Source organism: Erythrolamprus reginae, chromosome 3, assembly GCF_031021105.1.
Source record: "Erythrolamprus reginae isolate rEryReg1 chromosome 3, rEryReg1.hap1, whole genome shotgun sequence".
Classification (NCBI taxonomy): domain Eukaryota; kingdom Metazoa; phylum Chordata; class Lepidosauria; order Squamata; family Dipsadidae; genus Erythrolamprus; species Erythrolamprus reginae.
In genome coordinates this window covers 2766242-2789100 of record NC_091952.1, presented here as the reverse complement: position 1 = coordinate 2789100, position 22859 = coordinate 2766242, and the positions used below count along the sequence as shown (strand labels likewise).

At 43.6% G+C, this 22859-nt stretch overlaps 1 protein-coding gene across 4 annotated transcripts in view; it reads left to right on the top strand.

The window, feature by feature from the left end:
• The first annotated feature begins 62 nt into the window (after positions 1-62).
• The window catches only part of MAPRE1 (microtubule associated protein RP/EB family member 1), a 49606-nt gene continuing 26809 nt past the window's right edge, over positions 63-22859 (top strand). The window contains exons 1-3 of one of the 4 annotated variants that reach the window (XM_070744340.1): positions 63-232; positions 5788-5911; positions 14297-14442. In XM_070744340.1, coding sequence (XP_070600441.1) covers positions 5791-5911; positions 14297-14442 — 267 coding nt within the window. In that variant the 5' untranslated portion in view covers positions 63-232; positions 5788-5790. Of the gene's footprint in view, positions 400-5787; positions 5912-14296; positions 14443-22859 lie in introns of all 4 variants that reach the window. The other 3 variants (XM_070744342.1, XM_070744341.1, XM_070744344.1) reach the window with 3 other exon arrangements.

Genomic DNA, 22859 nt, shown 5'->3' with positions numbered 1-22859 from the left:
TCTAAAATACAGAGGGGGGCGTGGCCTCCGTCCGCTCAGCGGGCTCTTAGCAACGGCGCCCAGCCTCCAAGGGGGCGTATTCGTCCGCCCTCGCCGCCCTCCTACGCTTACTTCCGGTTCCGTTTTCCCCACCGCGGGTGACGTCAGGGCGCCTGCCGGCCTGCGCGTGACGTCAGATTCCGGGCGCGGCGGGCGAGGCGGGGCCGGGCGGAACGGCTGAGCCGCGGCTGAGGTAACTAACGGGAGACGAGGCGGGAGCCCCCCCCCCCCTTCCAAACCGAGGCGGCGGCGGCTCTCCCCGCTCGGCCTTTTCTCCCCCCTTTGCCCCGCCTGGGCCTAGGCTGAAGGGCTGCCGGGTTTCAGGCCAAATTCGCTGCGGGGCTGGTGGAGGAAAAGAAGGTCGGTTGGGGAGGGGTGAGGGGGGGGGGGGTCGTGGGCCTACCAGGCCTGGCTTCTCGTAACCAGGTTAGTAGGCCTGCCCCCCCCCCAGAAGGGATGGGGAGGGTCCCCCACCCCATTTTAGCCTCCTAGTGCGGAGAAAGGGCTTCCCTCCCAATGAAATAGGTGCCCCCCCCATGTTTTTTTGGGGGGGAGGGTCCAAAGAGGCCACCCCATTTTAGCCTCCTAATGCTTCCCTCCCAGTGAAGTAGGTGCCTCCCCTCATGTTTTTTGGAGGGGGGTCCAGAGAGGGTCCCCACCCCATTTTAGCCTCCTAATGCGTGGAAGGGGCTTCCCTCCCAATGAAGTAGGTGCCCCCCCCTCAGTTTTTTTTGGGGGGGGGGGGTCCAAAGAGGCCACCCCATTTTAGCCTCCTAATGCTTCCCTCCCAGTGAAGTAGGTGCCTCCCCTCATGTTTTTTGGAGGGGGGTCCAGAGAGGGTCCCCCCCAGCCCCTGCTATCCCAGCCCTCCCTTGTGGGGTGGGGTGTGGCCCTGCCCTGGAGTGGGGGCTTCCCTGCCCCCCCAAAGCTACCCCGTACGGCCGTTTGGGGGGTTGGGGGTCACCCAGAGGCCCTTTGCCACGTGGTGTCTTTCTCCAGCTGCCTTAACCTGCAGAAAAGGGAAAGAAGGTGGCTTTAAAAGAAAATTTAAAAAAAAATCATTTATTGTATGAAATTTCCACTTAGGACTTTCTTCTGGGCATGTGCAGAGTCCTTACTGTTTTAGGGTGGGAGGGGGAGAAAGTGCTGCTTTTTTTCCTTCACGTTTATTTTATTTTTTATTCTTAGATTTTTTAAAACTCTGCTTTTCAGGCATTTAGCATTGCAATAGCAATATTTATTTATTTATTTATTTAATTATTTGGTTAGAGTTATAGGCCGCCCTTCTCTTTGTGGGGACTCAGAGCAATAGTCTAAATGCAATAACGTTTAGGCTTCTATACTGAGTTGCTTTGGGGCACATGGCTACTTTGAAGGTGTGTTGGGGGGGAGGAGGCTGGGCTTTTTTTTTTTCTATTTTATTTTATTCATAAATTGCCACCTTTTTCCAGGAGTTGCTCTGGGCATGTGCAGAATCCTCTCTGCTTTGGGGGGGTGGGGTAGGCTATTTATTCATAAATAGCCACTTTGCTTTTCCAGGAATTGCTCTGGGCATGTGCAGAGAGTCCTTACTGGTTTTTTGGGAGTTGGGGCTGTCCTTTCCCCCTTCTGACTTGTTTTATTTTATTTCTTTTAATCTTAGATTTCCCTCATGCCGTTAACCAACTTCCTTGGCTGTGGGAGGCACTGCAGCTGCTTTTCCTCCCATTTTATTTCGTTTTATTTTTCTTTTATTCTTAAATTTTATTTTATTTTATTTTATTCTTAAATTTCCATTTCAGCTTGCTCCAGACATGTGCATAGTCTTTCCTGCTGGGGTGGGGTAGGGTTAAAAGGGCTGCTTTCTTAAATTCCCAACCCTGGTTTTCAATGACTTGCTCTGGGCATGTGCAGAGTTCACCTTCCTCCAGCCCCCCCCCCCTACCCCTTAAGCCCAGTGAGAGAGAACTCCACAACCTCACATTGTATTTGGGATGCGTTTATTATATTTCATGTTTGTTATATTCCGTTTACTTTTTTTTTCATTTTGGGGCATTTTAAATTCCCCTCCCAATCTCTCCCCTTTGCAACCTCCTTGTTTCTACTGCTGGAGGAGGAGGATGTATTCCCAGCTCATGCCCCCAAGCTGTGGGTCCCACCTTAGTCTGAATGGCAGAAATGCTCTTTCATTTCAGAAGCAGGAAAAGCTGGCTTGCCTTGGAATCTGCTGAGTTTGGTTTCCATTTTTTCCCCTCTCACCGCCGGCTGGGAGGGAGCTGTAATCCTGCAGCATTTGGAGGCCCATGGTTATATGCCGAGTTGTGTGCCTCGCTCTCCTATAATCTCCTAGCACAAGGACTTTTTATTTTATCTGTTACTATTTATAATAAAATTTATATACAGCCATCTCATTGTTTGGGGCAGCTATAGGAATAGCAATGGGTTTCCTTGGGCTTCGTAACGGGTGTCATAAAACTCTATCTATCTATCTATCTATCTATCTATCTATCTATCTATCTATCTATCTATCTATCTATCTATCTAACATGTACAAGATGGCAGGTGTGGGTATAAACCTAAGCAAAGTAGGTACAGGTAAATTTGGACACTAGGACAGGGACAGTAGGCACAATGGTGCAGTTATGCACGGTGTCTAAATTTTGATCACATGACACTGGAGATTCTGCAACCGTAAGTATGAAAGCAGTCTTAAGGCAGTTTTTTCAGGGCCACTGCAACTTTGAATGGTCAGTAATGCGAGGGCTACCTGTATTTAAAAAAAAAAGTAAGGCAGGCAAGGATGATACAACAATGTTCAAATCAATTAAAATTCGAAGGGAAGGCTTTCAGGATAGAACAGAACAGAAGAGAACAAAATTGAATTAAATTCTTTATTGGTCAAGTGTGATTGGACACACAAGGAATTTGTCATTGGTGCCGATGCTCTCAGTGAACATAAAAGACAAGATACATTTGTCAGCAGTCGTGAGGTACAACACTTAAGGATTGTCATAGGGGTCAAATAAGCAACCAGGAAACAATATAAATCGTAAGGATACAAGCAACACAGTTACAGTCATAAGTGGGAGGAAATGGGTGCTAGGAATGGTGAGAAGACTAATAGTAATAGTAATGCAGACTTAGTAAATAGTTTGACAATGGTGAGGGAATTATTTCTTTAGCAGAGTAATGGCGTTTGGGGAAAAGACTGTCCGTGTGTCTAGTTGTCTTGGTGTGCAGTGCTCCCTAGTGATGTTTTGAGGGTAGGAGTTGAAACAGTAATTTATGTCCAGGATTGGAGGTGTCTAAATATTTTAAATAATAAAAATCACACTAGGAAACTAATTAAAACAATATAATCTGAAAGATACAAGCAACAGGGTTATAGTCGTATGTAGAAGGAGATTTGGTGATGGGAACGATGAGAAGATTAATATTAATGCAACCTTAATGAGTAATTTGATAGTGTTGAGGAAATTATCTGTTTAGCAGAATGAATAAAATTGGGGGGGGTGGGGAGCTGTCTTTTCCACCCCAGGATTTTCCCACCTTTTCAGAAGGCCTGGAGAGTTGTGGCCTTTGGGGAGGGGGAGGTGATATTGGCGAGGGCAGGGGTCACAGCAGAGAAGGTGCTCTCCTTGGACCCTTGCCAATTGGAGATCTTCAGCTGATGGAGGCCTGACCAGGTGGGACAACCTAATGAGATGGAAGGAAGACGGTTCCGTAGGTAGCCTGGCCCCTTCCATTCCAGTGATGATACCTTGATGTTTTGCACCCAGTAGTGGTTGGTGCTAAAATAATTTCCTTCTCTGGCTTCTGTTTCCAATAATTTCTTGATTGCCGAGGGCTCCTTGGTATTCTCTGAGCCTGGTTGTTTTCTTTCAGATGTTTCGCTACCCAGCTTGGCAACATCATCAGTGTTGGAAGGGAGTGGAGTTTGTAAATTGGAGGGGGACAAGAACTGTGGGGGTCCCTGGTGCTCCCTGAGCTTCGTGGCTTTCTTGCATGTATAAAAATGAAGCCCTGATGACATTACCTAGTTGGGTAATTAAACATCTGCAAGCAAGCCACCAAGCTGAGAGAGTGCCAAGGTCCCTTCATTTCAACACAGCTTCAAATATTCTCCTCAAATCTCTGTTCTTGGCCATCGTTGCTTCCTTCATTTTGATTGTCATACTTTCTGCTCTGCGGAATATTTCCTTAAGATCCAAATTTTCATCCTATAGTACCCTCCTCTGGCTTCAACTATCTCTGACCCCATTAATTTTCCTTTTCCCTCCCCCTTAACTAAGCTCCTATTCCTTTGGGTCTAAGGGTGCTAAATCTCGGATCCATTTGTCAGTTCCTTTTTGTGTGTGTGTCAAAACACCTCTGGCCTAGAGCGATTTCTATGCAAGTGAGCATAAGAGACGACATCACATCCTTCCTAACAGAAAAGCTATGTGAATTAGCTGCTAATGGGTCTGTTTTCCTTGTCTTGCCTACGACTGTGCGTAGCAGCAATGGTACTTAGATATACAGCTTCACAGTGCTTTATAGTGCACTTTGAGTTTCTTTCCCCCAACAATAGCATCCTCAAGGAAGGAAGGGAGGAAGGAAGGAAGGAAGGAAGGAAGGAAGGAAGGAAGGAAGGAAGGAAGGAAGGAAGGAAGGAAGGCTGAGTCAACTTGGAGCTTGTCAGGATCGAACTCCAGGCAGTGAGCAGAGTCAGCCTGCAATGCTGCATTCTTATCACTATGCCACCATGGCCTTCCCACCCTCCCTCCCTCCCAATAGCCCTTAGAATTATATAATGCTTTACAGACCCCTCTAAGCGGTTTACAGAGTCAGCCTCTTGCCCCCAACAATCAAGGTCCTCAAGAAAGGATGGAAGGCTGAGTCAACCTGGAGCTGGTCAGGATCGAACTCCTGGCAGTGAGCAGAGTTTGCAATGCTGCATTCTAACCACTACGCCACCATAGCCCTTCCTTCCTGCCTCCCTTTCTTTGCACTTAGAAATAGCCCTTAGACCTCTATACCACTCCACAGTGTTTTACAGCCCTCTCAAAACGGTTTACATTGTCAACCTCTTCCCCCTAACAATCTGGGTCTTTAATTATATATATATTATATAGTATATTATATAATATTTTATATACATTATCAGCAAAAATATGTTATATACATACATACACAGATATATAGATGTATATATGTTTTTTTCTGTCAAATCACCCTGGCATACCCAAATATGGGTGGAGCTTAATGCTTCCTTTTGCCTCTTGGCCCAACCCAGGGCCATACCCAAGGCAGTTAATTTTTTTCATAGCCGACAAACTATATTCTGTATGTGCAACATATTTTTGCTGAATTGAAAATGAAGGGTGACAAGTAATAGATCTTGTTCCTTGTCTGGGTGCTTTAGAAAATAGATGAACCTCGAAATAGATCTCTACTAGTCTCCATTTTCATTATCAGCAAAAATATGTTACATTTATGGATTATAGTTGTCGGCTATTAAAAAAAAGTTTATCTGCCTTGGAATATGGCCCCTAGTCGGGTGGACAGGCAAAAAAGGCAGCTGTGATGCTCCTTCATATACCAAGGTGACTCGACAAAAAACCCCCACGTCCATCCATCTTAAAGTTGCCCTAATTGAGCTGCCCTCTTTCTGGTAAAGTGAGCTTAAGTGAGTGCCGTAAATTGATGATGATTCAGATGATGTCTCGGAACAGCTCTGACTCTGAACTCTTGAGTAAAAGTGTCCTTTCTCCATGGATTTTTCTTTAGAAAATGGCTGTGAACGTGTATTCCACCTCTGTGACGAGTGATAACTTAAGCCGACATGACATGCTTGCCTGGATCAACGAGTCGTTACAACTAACTTTAACCAAGATAGAGCAACTTTGTTCAGGTAAGAAAGTCCCCTGCGATCAGAAGGCCGTCCGAGGCCTTTGCTCCTTACAATTTCTCCTTTTAAGCAGCTGGAAACATGAATGGGCCTTCTCTGGTGGGTAGTTGCTTACCTTCTATCTCAAGTGTAAATTTGTTTTATTTATTAAACTTATCTGCTACCCAGCTTACCAAAAGTGACATAGAATGTGTACTAGCCTTGCAGCATTGACCCAATCGGCTTGAAATCCCACTTGGAACGTACCACATTTCGGGGACGGGTGTCTTTAGGTTTCTGTGTAGTTGCATGGTGTTAGATGTACCTTGAAATGTACCTTGGAGCATTCACATCTGGTGGCAGGCTGTTCCACTGGTCGATTGTTCTGACTGTGTCAAGGTTCCAAGTAGCATCCACTTGAAGTAGATGCTACCCAGAACCTTGGTTGGCCTTCTCTGGGTCCTGTTGACAAAACAATATCGTCTGGCAGGACCCGGTGGAAGAGCCTTCTCTGTGGCGGCCCTGACCCTCTGGAATCAACTCCCCCCTGGAGATTAGGACTGCCCCCACCCTCCTTGCCTTTCGCAAACTCCTCAAAACCCACCTTTGCCGCCAGGCATGGGGAAATTGGTTCCCCTCGGCCGTTCCGTTTTATGTATGGTTTGTTTGGGTTGTATGAGTGTTTTTAATCTAGGGTTTTTAACTGTTTTAAACTGTTTTTAATCATTGGATTTGCATTCTGTATTCCTATTGTGAGACGCTCCGAGTCTTCGGAGAGGGGCGGCATACATACATACAAACAAATCAATCAATGAATCAATCAATCAATCCAAGCTAAATCGGAGTCCAAAGTGCTCCTCAAAGTTTCAATTTATTTCCAGAGCCCTCCTGCCTTGTACACAGGGAAACCTGGATCGGAGTTCCTCACCCTGTTGAAAGTTCACATCCTCTGTCCTCCACCCATCAACTTTTGTCACATTGTCCATTCAGATTGTGCCATTATGGCCAGTCCTCCTTCCGCTTCCGCCCAGGTGGCTAGGCATAGGATGTCCTTGAACCCCTCGAAAGAATGTTTTGTGGCTGCATCTGCTCCCTCCTGAAAATCACCCCTCCCAAGTTCCCATCAACATCAGACCTTCCATAGATAGTGTGGCAAGCTGTTCATTTATCACCAACCTCTGCACCGGCTTGACAGACTGTCAGAAAATTTCTCCTTAATTCCACTTTGCTTCTCTCCTTGATTAGTTTCCATCTGTTTCTTGCGTTTGGTGCTTTGGAGAATAATTTGACCCCCTCCTCTTTGTGGCAGCCCCTCAAATACTGGAATACAGTGATACCTTGTCTTACGAACTTGATTGGTTCCAGGACGAGGTTCGTAAGGTGAAAAGTTGGTAAGACGAAACAATGTTTCCCATAGGAATCAATGGAAAAGCAATTAATGCGTGCAAGCCCAAAATTCACCCCTTTTGCCAGCCGAAGCGCCCGTTTTCACGCTGGTGGGATTGCCCTGAGGCTCCCCTCCATGGGAAACCCCACCTCCAGACTTTCGCGTTTTTGCGATGCTGCAGGGGAATCCCAGCATAGCAAAAATGGGCGCTTCACTGGCAACGGAGGTGGGGTTTCCAAGTGAGGGACGCCTCAGCAAAATGGAAGCATCGCAAATGCTGCAATTTCGCTGAGGCTCCCCTCGCTAGGAAACCCCACCTCCGGACTTCCGTTGCCAACTGAAGTGCCCATTTTTGCGCTGGTGGGATTCCCCTGCTAGGATTCCCCTGCAGCATCGCAAAATCCGGAGGTGGGGTTTCCCATGGAGGGGAGCCTCAGGGGAATCCCACCAGTGCTAAAACGGGCGCTTCAGCTGGCAACGGAAGTCCGGAGGCGGGGCATCCCAGCGGTGGTGGTGGGTTCGTAAGGTGAAAATAGTTTGGAAGAAGAGGCAAAAAAATCTTAAACCCCAGGTTCGTATCTCGTAAAGTTCATATGACGAGGGGTTCGTAAGATGAGGTATCACTGTACTGGTATTCTTTCCCATCCCCCTCCAGTCCTTCCTTTCTCTGGACTGCCGTATCCAATTCCTGCAACCGTTCTTCATATGTTTTAGCCTTCAGTCTCCTACTGGAGGCTAAATATAATGATAATAACAACAGAGTTGGAAGGGATCTTGGAGGTCTTCTAGCCCAACCCCCTGCTTGGGCAGGAGTCCCTACACTATTTCAGACAGATGGTTATCCAACCTCTTCTTAAGAACTTTCATTGTTGGAGCATTAGCCTTCCTCACTTTATCTTTACAGCCTCGGGCTATTTGCTGGTATTCTGCCTTAGTTATTTCCCCTTCTTTCCACTTTTAATACTTGTCCTTTTTGTCTTTCCATCTGTCAGAGAGTTCTTTATGCGGCCATGCCGATTTCTTTCAGGACCTATTATTATTTTTCTTCTTCATTGGTATTGTGCTAGTGTTTTATAATTTTTATTTATTTATTTTATTTATTCATTTGTCCAATACACCAATACATAGGAAGAAAGATAGACATGTGATAATATAAAAGAGGGTGAAAGTGAACTTAGAGGAGAGGATATATGAAAGGAAGAGAATATATATGATAGGTGAGAGAAAGGAAAGACAATTGGACAGGGGACGAAAGGCACTCCAGTGCACTTATGTACGCCCCTTACTGGCCTCTTAGGAACCTGGAGAGGTTTTCAAAATTTCCCAAGCTTCTTGAGTTGTTTTCCCCTTGAGGATTCTCATCCACGGAATCTTTCCCAAGCACTCTCTAAGTTTATTGAGAGTTTGTTCTCCTGCTTGCATAATGTCGAATTCCAATCTTTGGAATTCCATATCTTTGTTGCTCTTCTCTACACTTCTTATTTCTGTCCTGTATCTGAAGCTCTTTATGAAACAGAAGAGAAGGCTGTGGGAGCTGTTGTTTTGCAGATCAATGCGCTGCTCCCAGCGGAAGGTGGTTAGTGTTTGTCACAACAGTGGAGACATCTTGCGATTAAGCCTCAGAGGATGTAAGTCTGCAGTAACAACAGTAACCTCGCAGATTTTTTTTAAAAAAAAACTTTTAAAATACAGTGCAAATAGGATTATAGGTAGTCCTCGACTTACTGCTTCAGTTGAGGCCAAGCAAAGCGATTGTTAAATGAGTTTTGCCTCGTTTTACGACCTTTCCTGCCACACTTAAGTGAATCCCTGCAGTTGTTAAATTAATTACACAAGTGAATCCGACATCCCCGGGGATGCTGCTACCATCGTAATAAATACCAGCCAGTTATCAATCCTCTGAATTTTCATCGCTTGACCACTGGAGAGTGGCGGCATACAAGTCTAATAAATAATAATAATAATAATAATAACAACAACAACAACAACAACAACAACGACAACAACAACAGTCCTAAGTGTGGAAAATGGTGATAAGTCGCTTTTTCCACCGCTGTTGTTAACTTCAGATGGTCACTAAATGAACGGTTGTAAGTCAGAGATTCTCTGTAGTCCTTTGAGAAAAAAAATCAGGCTTTCAATTTCAGGTTCATCCGCAAGGAGCTTCTGCAGTGCAACACGAACCAGAGCCCAAATATTTCTTTGCTTTTTATTATTATTTATTATTTATTGGATTTGTATGCCGCCCCTCTCCGCAGACTTGGGGCGGCTAACAACAATGATAAAAAACAACATGTAACAATCCAATTTAATAAACAACTAAAAACCCTCATTATAAAACCAAACATACACACAAACATACCATACATAACTTGTAATGGCCTAGGGGAAGGAATATCCTAACTCCCCCATGCCTGGCGACAAAGGTGGGTCTTGAGTAATTTGCGAAAGACAAGGAGGGTTGGGGGCCGTTCTAATCTCTGGGGGGAGTTGATTCCAGAGGGCCGGGGCCGTCACAGAGAAGGCTCTTCCCCTGGGGCCCACCAAACGACATTGTTTGGTCGATGGGACCCGGAGAAGGCCAACTCTGTGGGACCTTATCGGCCGCTGGGATTCGTGCAGTAGAAGGCGGTTCCGGAGGTATTCTGGCCCAATGCCATGTAGGGCTTTAAAGGCCATTACCAACACTTACATTCCCACGGGTGAACGGTCACTAAATTTTATTTATTTATTTTAATTGGATTTGTATGCCGCCCCTCTCCTAGGACTATACAAAGGGACAGTAGCAAAACCAATCCGATTAATATACCTAAAAACAATCCTTCAAAAACTAACTTTAAAAACTTCCATTAACACTCATTCAACAAACTGTGCTAAAAATATTCATTGGTCAGGGGGAAGATCTAGTAACCTCAGGCCTGGCGATGAGTTTTTAAGCTCTTTCGGAAGGCAAGGAGGGTGGGGGGCAGTCCGAATCTCTGAGGGGAGTTGATTCCAGAGGGCAAGGTTGTAGGTCAAGAACTCCTTGTAATTCATAGGTGTGCACAAACCCTGTTGCCTTGCACTCTTTTGAGCACTTCGCTTTCAGGGAAGGTGTCTCTGGAGATTCTTGGTCATCCAGATCACGGTTAGCAATAGCAGTAGCATTTAGACTTAGTACAAGAACAAGGGGACACAATCTGAAGTTAGTTGGGGGAAAGATCAGAAGCAACATGAGAAAATATGATTTGACTGAAAGAGTAGTAGATCCTTGGAACAAACTTCCAGCAGACGTGGTAGATAAATCCACAGTAACTGAATTTAAACATGCCTGGGATAAACATATGTATATCCATCCTAAGATAAAATACAGGAAATAGTATAAGGGCAGACTAGATGGACCAGGAGGTCTTTTTCTGCCGTCCATCTTCTATGTTTCTATGTTTCTATATGTCTAAATGCTTTTGCTATTCGTTCCTCCCTCCCTCCCTCCCTGTGATGCACTGCGAAGCGCTATATATGTCTAATGGACCAGGAGGTCTTTTTCTGCCATCAGTCTTCTATGTTTCTATGTACCGCTTCCTAGTGCCCTTTCAGCCCTCTCTATGCGGTTTACAGAATCAGCCTCTTGCCCCCAACAATCTGGGTCCTCAGTTTACCCACCTTGGAAGGATAGAAGGCTGAAGTAGCCTGCAGTGCTGCACTCTAACCACTGCACCACCCCAGTTCTGGGTGCACAACTTTTCAGTGAAGCATCCTCCCTCATTGTGAAACTGGTGTTTCGAGTTCCACGCTTGCTGTTTCAAGCATTTTCAAAGCGTTTAAGCTAAGAACTCTTCCAGCACACTCTCGAAACAGCCTGACTTGCAGAAAACAAAAAAGAAAAGATGTTGAGACTCTAGAAGACGTGCAGAGAAGAGCAACCAAGATGATTTATTTATTTATTCATTTATTATGCTTATATGCCGCCCAACTCCCGAGGGACTCTGGGCAGCTTCCAACAAGTGAAAACAATTCTTGGTAAGAGTATAAAAACATTAATTAGAAAACCCCACTAAAACACATATCTTCTCACAATCATTCCTCATTCATGGCCGGATCTAGGTAGTATAAGAACATAAGAATATAAGAAGAGCCCTGCTGAATCAGGCCAAAGACCATTGAGTCCAGCATTCTGCTGCACGAATCCCAGCGACCGGTTAGGTCCCACAGAGTGCGTCTTCTCCGGGTCCCGTCAACAAAACAATGCCGCTTGGCTGGACCCAGGGGAAGAGCCTTCACTGTGGCGGCCCTGGCCCTCTGGAACCAACTGCCCCCAGAGATTAGAATTGCCCCCACCCTCCTTGCCTTTCGTAAGCTCCTTAAAACCCACCTCTGCCGCCAGGCATGGGGGAATTGAGATGCTCTTTCCCCCTGGGCCTTTACAATTTCATGTGTGGTATGTCTGTATGTATGTTTGGTTTTTATAATAAGGGGTTTTTAAATCATTTTTAGTATTTATTGGATTATTATTGTACATTGTTTTATTACTGTGGTTAGCCATCCTGAGTCTCCGGAGAGGGGCGGCATACAAATCCAATAAATAAATAAATGAAATAAATAAACAAATAAATTCTGTGTCACCCAGTGGCCCACCAATTGTCCATGGGGATCTTGAGCAGAAAGAGAAGGCAAAACCCTCCCTTTCTCCTGACCCCCAACAAATGGCACTCAAGGGAATCCTGCCTGCCTCAACCAAAACAGAGGTGGCACATGGACATCCGTTTCAATCACCACCCATGATACACTTCGAATCCATGAATCTGTCTAATCCTGCCTTGAAGCTATCAAGGCTGACATCTGTCATGACCTCTTCTGGAAGGGAATTCCATCAACCAAGGACCCTCTGGGTGAAGAAGTATTTCCCTTGATTTGTCCTCGCTTTCTTACCTATGAGCTTTAGGGAGGGCTCCCTTGTCCTAGTATTGTGGGATAGAGAAAAGAATTTTCCTCTATCCACCTTTTCTGTCCCATGCATGATTTTATACCCTTTGATCAAATCATCTCTTCAATGCCGTCTTTCAAGGTTGAAGAGACCAAGACGTTGCAACCTGGTTTCATAAGGGAGGGGCTCCAATCCCTTCCCCATTCCCTATCTCAGTCAACGATTCAATGATTAGGGGACTGGGGGCTAAAACCTATGAAGACCGGTTGCAGGAACAGAGCATGGCTAGTCTAGTGGAGAGAAAGACTAGGGGAGACGGGATAGCATCTTCCAATATTTGAAGGGCTGCCACAAAGAGGAGGGGGTCAAGCTATTTTCTAAAGTACCCAGACAAGGAGCAAGGGATGGAAACCGATGAAGGAGAGATTCAACCTGGAAATAAGGAGGAACTTTCTGATAGTGAGAGCAGTCAACCGATGGAACAGAAGTTGCCTTCAGGAGTTGTGGGAGCTTCATCCCTGGAAGCTTTCAAGAAAAGATTGGACTGCCATTTGTCAAAAACGGGCCTCCTCAGCTGGGGGTTGGACTAGATGATCTACAAGATCCTTTCAATGACTTACAAGAGCTGGGGATGGCGTAGTGGTTAGGGTGCAGCAGGCTCCTTCAGTTCACTGTCAGCTGTAGTTCAGCAGTTCAGACTTCACCACCGGCTCAAGGTTGATTCAGCCTTCTGTCCTTCCAAGGTGGGTAAAATGAGGACCCAGATTTATTTATTTATTTATTCATTTATTGGACTTGTATGCCACCCCTCTCTGAGGACTCAGGATGACTCACAACATACGAAAAACCAAAATACAAGATTGTTGGGGCCAAGAGGCTGATTCTGTAAACAGCTTAGAGAAGGATGAAAAAGCACTATGAAGTGGTATATATAAGTCTAAGGGTTATTGCCCTTCCTTCCTTCCTTCCTTCCTTCCTTCCTTCCTTCCTTCCTTCCTTCCTTCCTTCCTTCCTTCCTTCCTTCCTTCCTTCCCTCCCTCCCTCCCTCCCTCCCTCCCTCCCTCCCTCCCCCCCTCCCTCCCTTCCAGGAAGGGCTGTAAAAGCACTATGAGGTGGTATATACGGTAAGTCTAAATGCTATTGCTATTGCTTTCCAAACTCCGCTTCCTTTCAACAGTTAAATCGTGAGTGACCAGATCCCTGATGTGCCCTTTGTAATCATCTTGACTGATTCAAATCTGCTGTTCCTTTTTTGTTTTTTAAAAAGATAACTAACCCTTTGCACAAGACCAAGGACTGACATTTCATGCCCTAAGGGAAATATACCAGTGTGTTCTCTTTTTAATTTTAGAATTTTTAAAAAAACGTATTATTTTAAAAAAGCTACATATGTAATGTATTTGCAAAAATAACACAATATATATAATCATAACAACAGTAAGCAAGCAAGTCAACAAAAGGAGTCAAAAAGACAAAACAAAAAACAAAAACAACATTTAAAAAGAGAGAAATATCCTGTTTTTCCAAAAATCTTATATTAATGTTTGCTCCCGAAGATGTGCTACATCTTATTTTCAGTGGGTGTCTTATTTCTTTTCAATGAAGAAGAATTCACATTTATTGCTGAACAAAAAAATGAACATTTATTATATACTGTACAGTAGTTGTCATCACAAACCAGTGATAATGGTTTAATGGAAGTGATAATGATTGCAGCAGCAAAAAAAAAAAGATAATGGAAGTGATAATCATTGCGACAGCAAAAATGTGGTTTGAACTTGACAGCAATTGTGGAGAGAGTTGTACTGATAAATTCTTGGTAAATTGAATTAGTAAAACCAGCGGTGCTGGCTGGAGAATTCTGGGAGTTGAAGTCCAGAAGTCTTAAAGTTGCCAAGTTTGAAGACCTCTGATCTAAAGAATGGTATCTCTTCCCCTGGAGATTCTTTCCCACTCAACTGTTTGAATCCTGTCCCTCCCACAAATTTCTCCTGCCAGGCAACCTCCCACAGAAAACAGGATTGGCAGCCACAAAGGAATGTGGAGATTGTGATGTTTTCCCTAAATGCCTTTGATAAGATCTAATTTTCACCAGGATGTTTCTCTTTCCTTTGTCCAGGTGCTGCTTATTGTCAGTTTATGGACATGCTCTTCCCAGGCTCCGTCACACTCAAGAAAGTGAAATTCCAAGCAAAGCTGGAACACGAATACATTCAGAATTTCAAGGTCCTACAAGCAGGTTTTAAGCGAATGGGTGTTGACAAAGTAAGAGCTTCGTAACTTTTCTCAGACGTCACGTTTAGGGAATGTTGCAGCTTAAGAGAACTGGCATTTGTTTCCTTGGCTCATTTTGCTACAGCCTAAGACATTCACATGGATTTATTTTGAATATTTATTTATTCATTTATTTTGCTCCATTCTCAGTTTTCAAATTAATATTCAGTAATATAGTGGTACCTCTACTTACGAACTTAATTCGTTTTGTGACCAGGTTCTTAAGTAGAAAAGTTTGTAAGAAGCAGCAATTTTTCCCATAAGAATCAATGTAAAAGCAAATAATGTGTGCGATTGGGGAAACCACAGGGAGGGTGGAGGCCCTGTTTCTTTCCAGGAGATTCCTAGAGAGGCCCCATGGAGGCTTCTCCCCGCCTTTTCTGGCCCTGTTTCCTCCCAGGAGATTCCTAGAGAGGCCCCATGGAGGCTTCTCCCCGCCTTTTCTGGCCCTGTTTCCTCCCAGGAGATTCCTAGAGAGGCCCCATGGAGGCTTCTCCCTGCCTTTTCCGGCCCTGTTTCCTCCCAGGAGATTCCAAGAGAGACCCCACGGATGCTTCTCCCTGCCTTTTCCGGCCCTGTTGTTTCTTCCCAGGAGATTCCTAGAAAGGCCCCACGGATGCTTCTCCCTGCCTTTTCTGGCCCTGTTTCCTCCCAGGAGATTCCTAGAGAGGCCCCATGGAGGCTTCTCCCCGCCTTTTCTGGCCCTGTTTCCTCCCAGGAGATTCCTAGAGAGACCCCACGGATGCTTCTCCCTGCCTTTTCTGGTCCTGTTTCCTCCCAGGAGATTCCTAGAGAGGCCCCACGGAGGCTTCTCCCTGCCTTTTCCGGCCCTGTTTCCTCCCAGGAGATTCCTAGAGAGGCCCCACGGAGGCTTCTCCCTGCCTTTTCCGGCCCTGTTTCCTCCCAGGAGATTCCTAGAGAGGCCTCACGGAGGCTTCTCCCTGCCTTTTCCGGTTATAGTTTCAGAGGCTGAGGTTTGTAAGTGGAAAATGGTTCTTGAGAAGAGGGAAAAAAATCTTGAACACCTGGTTCTTATCTAGAAAAGTTTGTAAGTAGAGGTGTTCGTAGGTAGAGGTGCCACTGTACTAGAGGGGTTTTCCCCCATGTCTTGTTCAATTTAAGTCAGATACATATTTCTTTATACAAAATTGAAATCATTTTTCAGTTTTATGATGTACCTTGGTGTTTCATTTTTTTTAGCATTATGTAGCTGATGTGCCAATCATCTGTTAACGTGTTGCTGAACATAATGTGTGTTTTTATTTTATCAAGTAGGAAAGTATTTTTCTTGCCAAATTGCAGTTTGTGCCAGCGTTGACTTGTGGCTCAATACCAGAGAAGTTAAAGTTCCTGACCCCCCCCCCCCCCTCCTGAGGTTTTAAACTTTGTCAAGATATGATTAACTTAATCCTCATGAAAGACTTCTATTCCCAGTTATTTTCGTAGGATTAGAACTCCAGATGTTTCTGTTTGGCTTGTCTCTTACGTGGAAAGATGCTTCTCTGAATTTTCAGAAGGATTATAGCATATAAATTGAAATTTAGCAGCATTCAGCTATGCTTGCCCCCTTTTAAAATTTAAATTGTATGCATTGTATATGGCCTAGAGCAGTGTTTTTCAACCAGTGTGCCATGGCACACTATGTGCCGTGAGACATGGTCAGGTGTGCCGTGGGGAAATTAAACATGGGTGTCCAAACTACGGCCCTATTTATCTGGCCCGCCTCCATCCGAACATAAACATTCCCCTCACATCCCTTCAGCTATCAGTGGCAGGAAGAGTGGAGGCCCAGGGAACTCTCACTGACCAATCATTTTCTAGGATTCACCCCGACCGCTAGCGATGAATCAATAGCAGGCCGCCTTTCATCCACACCCAGGAAGATCCCCACTCAGGCTGCCGTGCACATCATTGTGTGGCCGTGGTGAGTAGTTGAAGCTGCTACTCCTTCCCATGGTCCCGATTTCTAATCCTGGTCAGGACTGGAGGTAAATGTTGCCACCACAAGATGAAGCCTCAGCCTCAGCCGGTTATGTCCATCCTGATGGTGTATATAGATATTTGACCTTTTTCTTTTTATAAGAGGCCCCCGCAGAGGGTGATGCATCACAATGCTATCTATATTGTATATGGCCTCCTAAGTGAGTATAAATACATTTAGAAATTATATTATTAACTATATGTATAATATGTACTGTGTTAGAATATCATTTTCTGTCATTTTGGTTGGTGGTGTGCCCCAGGATTTTGTAAATGTAAAAAATGTGCCACGGCTCAAAAAAGGTTGAAAATCACTGGCCTAGAGCGTCCCTCTGAGTGGTTCAAAAATGTGAAATGCAAGTCAATAGAAAAACATCTGACCCTTCTTAAATTGTAGGAGTAAAAGAATGCTTATATTGCTGCACTTGAATTTACTGGAAAGGCAGAAAAAAATGTGGGTTTTCATATGCTAATTTCCCCATGAATAGTTTTGACTCACTGCTGTCTTTCAAATGCAAATCAGATTTGGGCCCCTGAAAGATGAGCAGACTTCAACTCCCAGAATTCCCCAGCCAGGATCTTAGAATTGCCAAGGTTGAGAGTAATAGTAACAGAGTTGGAAGGGACCTTGTAGGTCATCTAGTCCCCCCCCCCTAAAGCAGGAGACCCTCCCTACACCATTTCTGACAAATGGCAGTGCAATCTCCTCTTGAAAGTCTCAATTGTTGCACCTCCCGCAACTGGGTGATTGCTCTCACTGTCAGAAATTTTCCCCTTATTTCCAGGTTGAACCTCTCCTTGTTCAGTTTCCATCCATTATTCTTCTCTCTGTGGCAGCCCCTCAAGTATTGGAAGACTGCTCTCCTGTGTCCCCTGGTCCTTCTCTTTGCTAGATTATCCATGCCCAGTTCCTGCAACCTCTCTTCGTATGTCCCCTAATCATCCTGGTTGCTCTCCTCTGCACTTTCTCTGGAGTTTATGTCTTTTTTGTAGTGTGGTGACCAAAACTGGAAGCAGTACTACTCCAGGTGTGGTCTGACTCTAACTAAGGCCTTATAGATTGTTATCACTTGATCTTGATTGTATACCTCTGTTAATGCAATTTAGGATTGCACTGACTTTTTTGGCTGCCGCTGCACATTTAATTGGTTGACCACTAAGGCCTCAAGACCCCTCTCGCAGTCATTGCTATTGAGCGTGGTATCACCCATTTTATATGTATATTTTTGGTTTTTCTTACCTAAGTGTAGGACTTTACTTTTCTCCACATTGAATTTCATTTTGTTAGATTATTATCATTTCTAGCTGTTTCATTTTGTAGGAATAACACCCCAAACCTGTAACTGGCACAAAACTTTATTTACACCCAAGAAAAGAAGTTGCGTGATTTCGCGTTCTCTAAGGAGGTTTTTGTGGGCTAGATGTTACAAAACCCATGTGTTTCTAAACAGCAGCTATCCATCAGTAGATTGCGAGACCTTGGTCTGAGTAAATACAAAGATTAGCTTTCTCGCTTCTAAGGACGTTTGTAGCAATTGAAGATTGAATAAAGTAACAGGAAGTTTGGGCAAAGCTTGGGATTTACACAATGCGTGGTTTTCAGCAGTAGCAGTAGCATTTAGACTTATATACCACTTCCTAGTGCTTTTATAGCCCTAAGCTGAATCCGAAGGAAACGAAGAAGCAGATCATGTAAAGAAAATTACAGAATAATACTTAGAAACATAGAGGACTGATGGCAGAAAAAGACCTCATGGTCCATCTAGTCTGCCCTTATACTATTTCCTGTATTTTATCTTAGGGTGGATCTATGTTTATCCCAGACATGTTTACATTCAGTGACTGTGGATTTACCAACCACGTCTGCTGGAAGTTTGTTCCAAGGATCTACGACTCTTTCAGTAAAATAATATTTTCTCATGTTGCTTTTGATCTTTCCCCCACCTAACTTCAGATTGTGTCCCCTTGTTCTTGTGTTCACTTTCCTATTAAAAACACTTCCCTCCTGAACCTTATTTAACCCTTTGACATATTTAAATGTCTCGATCATGTCCCCCCTTTTCCTTCTGTCCTCCAGACGAGACAGATTGAGTCCATGAAGTCTTTCCTGATACGTTTTATGCTTAAGACCTTCCACCATTCTTGTAGCCCGTCTTTGGACCCGTTCAATTTTGTCAATATCTTTTTGTAGGTGAGGTCTCCAGAACTGAACACAGTATTATTCCAAATGTGGTCTCACCAGCGCTCTATATAAGGGGATCACAATCTTCCTCTTCCCGCTTGTTATACCTCTAGCTATGCAGCCAAGCATCCTACTTGCTTTTCCTACCACCCGACCACACTGCTCACCCATTTGAGTTTCCACCATGTGATTGGGCTTCTGCCAAGGTCAATCAAACAGTATAGAGCTGGAAGGGACCCCAGAGGTCCTCTAGTCCACCCTCCTGCTGAAGCAGGAAACCTTCTGCCATTCCATACTAACGGCTGTTCAGCCTCTTCTTAATAAACTTCTAGTGATGGAGTATTTACAACTTCTGGAGGCAACTTCTGTTCTCCTGGTTAATTGTCCTTACTGTTAGTTCTAGGTTGCTTCTGTGCTTGATGAGTTCGCATCCATTGCTTCTAGTCCTGCCCTCAGGGGCTTTGGATAATAGCAATAGCAACAGCATTTTAGACTTATATGCCATGTCAGGCCGAGAAGTGGATTCAGAGACTTTGGCCTGCCACAATAGTTTAGCATTAGGGGCATTGGGAGGGGCAGTGAGTGAGAGGGAAAGTTAGTAGACAAAACAAATTCCTTTCTTCAAGCAAGGTCATCTTTTGTTCTGCGTCAACAAAAAGAAAAGAGGAAGTTGGTGTGATCCCTGCCACAGGTAGACTTGGGGGTGTAGGATGAACCTTAACCTGGGTCAGTACTGGAAAGACCTTAGTATTGGAAAGAAGATTTATTTATTTATTTTATTTATTTATTGGATTTGTATGCCACCCCTCTCCGTAGACTCGGGGCGGCTAACAACAGTAATAAAAACAGCATATAAACAATCCAATATTAAAACAGTTAAAAACCATTATTATGGTGTTAGCAGCATGGCTCTGTTAATGAATCGAAGCTTGAGCGGCAGGATTGGACTGGAACTTGATTTATTTCTCAGATGCTATCTGGGGAGCTAACATGCAATTCCGATACTAACGTCTTCATAGTGCTTTTCCAGTTGACAGAATCAGCCTCTTGCCCCCAACAATCTGGGTCCTCATTTGACTCACCTCGGAAGGATGGAAGGCTGAGTCAACCTTGAGCCAGTGGTGAGGTTTGAACTGCTGAACTACAGCTAGCAGTTAGCTGAAGGAGCCTACAGTGCTGCACTCTAACCACTGCACCACCCTGGCTCTTAACCCTCCTCCCTCATAGATAACCATCCTTCCTTTTCTTGGCTAAGCAAAGCCTAGGGTCCTGAGGGAAGAAGGGCAATTTAGTCTTTCAGTGGTATGTTGTTAAGGCGATCCCTTTTTTTTCTGGTGGAATATATAATTTCCAAATCATGCAAAGATATACATTCACTCTGTTCTGCTTTGGGGAGACCCCCCCTCCCTCCCACCCTCTCTGTCTGTTTGGCCACGGGCAGAGGTGTGTGGACTACAAAACCACCTAGGTCTCTTCGTGCCGCATAATTCTATGCCTATTTCCATCCCACTTTTAAAAGAGGTTCAGAGAAGGACAATGAAGATTATCCTAGAATTAAGAACTAAGCTGTGGATAAGTGAGATTAAAAGATTTAAGAGTCTGTTACCTCAACTTAAAAGGGAAAGGATATTGGCATCTTAAATACTGGCAAGGAATTCGAACAGAATTTCAGGATGTTCTTTAGGATCCTGTCACGCCCGGCATAGAATAATGAATTTAAGAATCAGGAAGCCCCAGGCAGTCCTTGACTTATGACCACACGTTGAAGGCCACCATTCCCATTGCTAAGCGAGATGGCTGTTAAGTGAGTTTCGCCCCATTTAACAGTCTTCCTTGTCCCCAGTTGGTAAGTGAATCGCTGCCGTTGTTAAGTGAGGCTCACTTCCCCCTTAACTTTGCTTGTCAGAAGGTCACCAGGGGGTGAACACAGGGCTCCGAGTTACTACCACCATCATAAAGGTAAGTCACTTGCCTAGCTCAGTGTTTCCCAACCTTGGCAACTTGAAGATATTTGGACTTCAACTCCCAGAATTCCCCAGCCAGCATTCTGGGAGTTGAAGTCCAGATATCTTCAAGTTGCCAAGGTTGGGAAACACTGGCCTAGCTGATGGTCCGAAGTTCATCATGTATCCGTTCATCACGTAATGCACTTGGGGAAAAGGAATCCTCACTCTGAGTATTGCATTGGCAGTTCTGTGTTAGCAAAAACTTCAGAAGAGAAGGATTGAGGGGTAGTGATTTCTGACAGTCTCAAAATGGGTGAGCAGTGTGGTCGGGTGGTAGGAAAAGCAAGTAGGATGCTTGGCTGCATAGCTAGAGGTATAACAAGCAGGAAGAGGACTTCCGGGTGGAGCCCGATCGCGCCGGAGGTGCGGAAGCCAAGCTCCGGCTCCGCAACCTTCCTTTTCGTCCTGTAGGACGCGGTTTTGCGTTGTGCCGACCCCGGAGGGGTCGGCACAGGACAGGGGGTCTCCTGGACACCCCGGGACGGATCGCCGAGGCCTTGGGGGTTAGGGATAACCCCGCAGCTGCAGGAATGGAGAGCTGTGCCCAGGCGGCTGCCTGGACACAGCCATAGCGGTCGCCGAAAGCGGAAGGTAAAAAAATAGAATTGAAGTCTACAAAAAACAGATCAGCAGATAAAGGAGATCGTTAGCACCACACGGAACTCTTTTGGTATCAGGACGACTTAGGAAGAAGAAGCTTTTAAACTTTAAGGCGAATACACAAAAGAAGAAAACTGAAAGTGATATCCATTCGCTGAAGAGAAAACCAGCCGGAACTACTTGTCTTTGTTACAATTAAGTATAATTTTCACTTTTTTCTAAATTTAAGATTATAGTGTGGTGTCTACGCTTTCCCTTTTTACTTTTTTTCCTATATTTTTGATATCTAAATTTTTTTTCTTTTTAAATAAAGTTAAAGTTTGATTTGCTAAACATTGAGTAGATGAAGTAAAATATATGAATGAACTGAATACATGAACCTATGAACTGAATTAAATTGAAACTACGTTATTTGAATGGAATCCTATTGAAGCTATAATTATCTGAAATGAAATTTGGATTACTTACTCTATTTTTCTACTTTTAAAATTTTTGACATTTTTACTTTCTTTTTACCTTTGTTTTTGGAGTTGATGGGACTATTTTTCTGCGTTATAATAGAGGTGTAAGGATATCCTTTATATTTTTACTTTTTTCTGCTTTTTCTATAAAATAAAGAGACTTGGATTATTTTATAAGTATTTGAATTTGGAAATTACACTGGACATTGGTTTTCGATTTATTCCTATTTTTCTTGGATAATTTTATTAGAACATAATTTAGGTTCACTTTAATTGGATTTATTGTTAGAAATATCTGTATCCTTTTTTCTATGGACTAAGTGGGACTATTTTTCTTTTCTCAACACAAATTTGGAGGCGTAAGGATATCTTTTGTGCTTGTCTCTTCTTTCATTGTCTTTTTTTTTCTTTTTTATACAATAAGAAGACACTTATTTTAACTGGACATAACATTGGATATTACATTGGACACTTGCTTGGACTATTTCATTTTTGAGATTTTTATCAAAGCATAATTTATATTTGGTAATTTTTTTGGACTTAATAGTCTCCTCTCTTTTTTGTTTCTTTTTCTACCTTTTGGATTTTTCCTTTAGATTTTTTAGATCCTTTCTTTTTTTACCTTTTCTTAGTTAATAGATTATTATTATTGTATTGTTATTATTTTCTTTATGTATACCCTTTCATATTTTCTTTCTTCAGGTTTTTTCTTTTTCTTCTCCCCTATCACTTTCCTCTCCCTAAAGAAATCTCCCTACTTCTTTATCTTCTTTCTTCCTTATCTCCCTTTTTCTCCCTCTCCCTTTTATACTTTTGATCTTTAATTGTTATTAATTTTTAATTATTATTAATTTTTCCCCTTTTTTCTCTTTCAAAATCACATTTATATTTTTTCTCTCTTTTAGTATTAAATAGTTATGTGCTAGAATATTGGTTTCTTCCTTTCCCCCCACCTGACCCCCCCTTTAAGGAGACTAGGTACTCACTGACATATTTTTCTACCTTTCCCCCCTTCTTTCTTTTTCTCTGTCTTTTCCATTTTCCTTTCCAATTAAACCAAAATAATTAATTACATTAATTGAATTGAATTGATATACTCAATTTCCTTCTTTTTTTCCTCTTTGTTTCATTTTCTAATTAAGAATATATAAGATTTAGATTAAAATAATTTTTAAAATA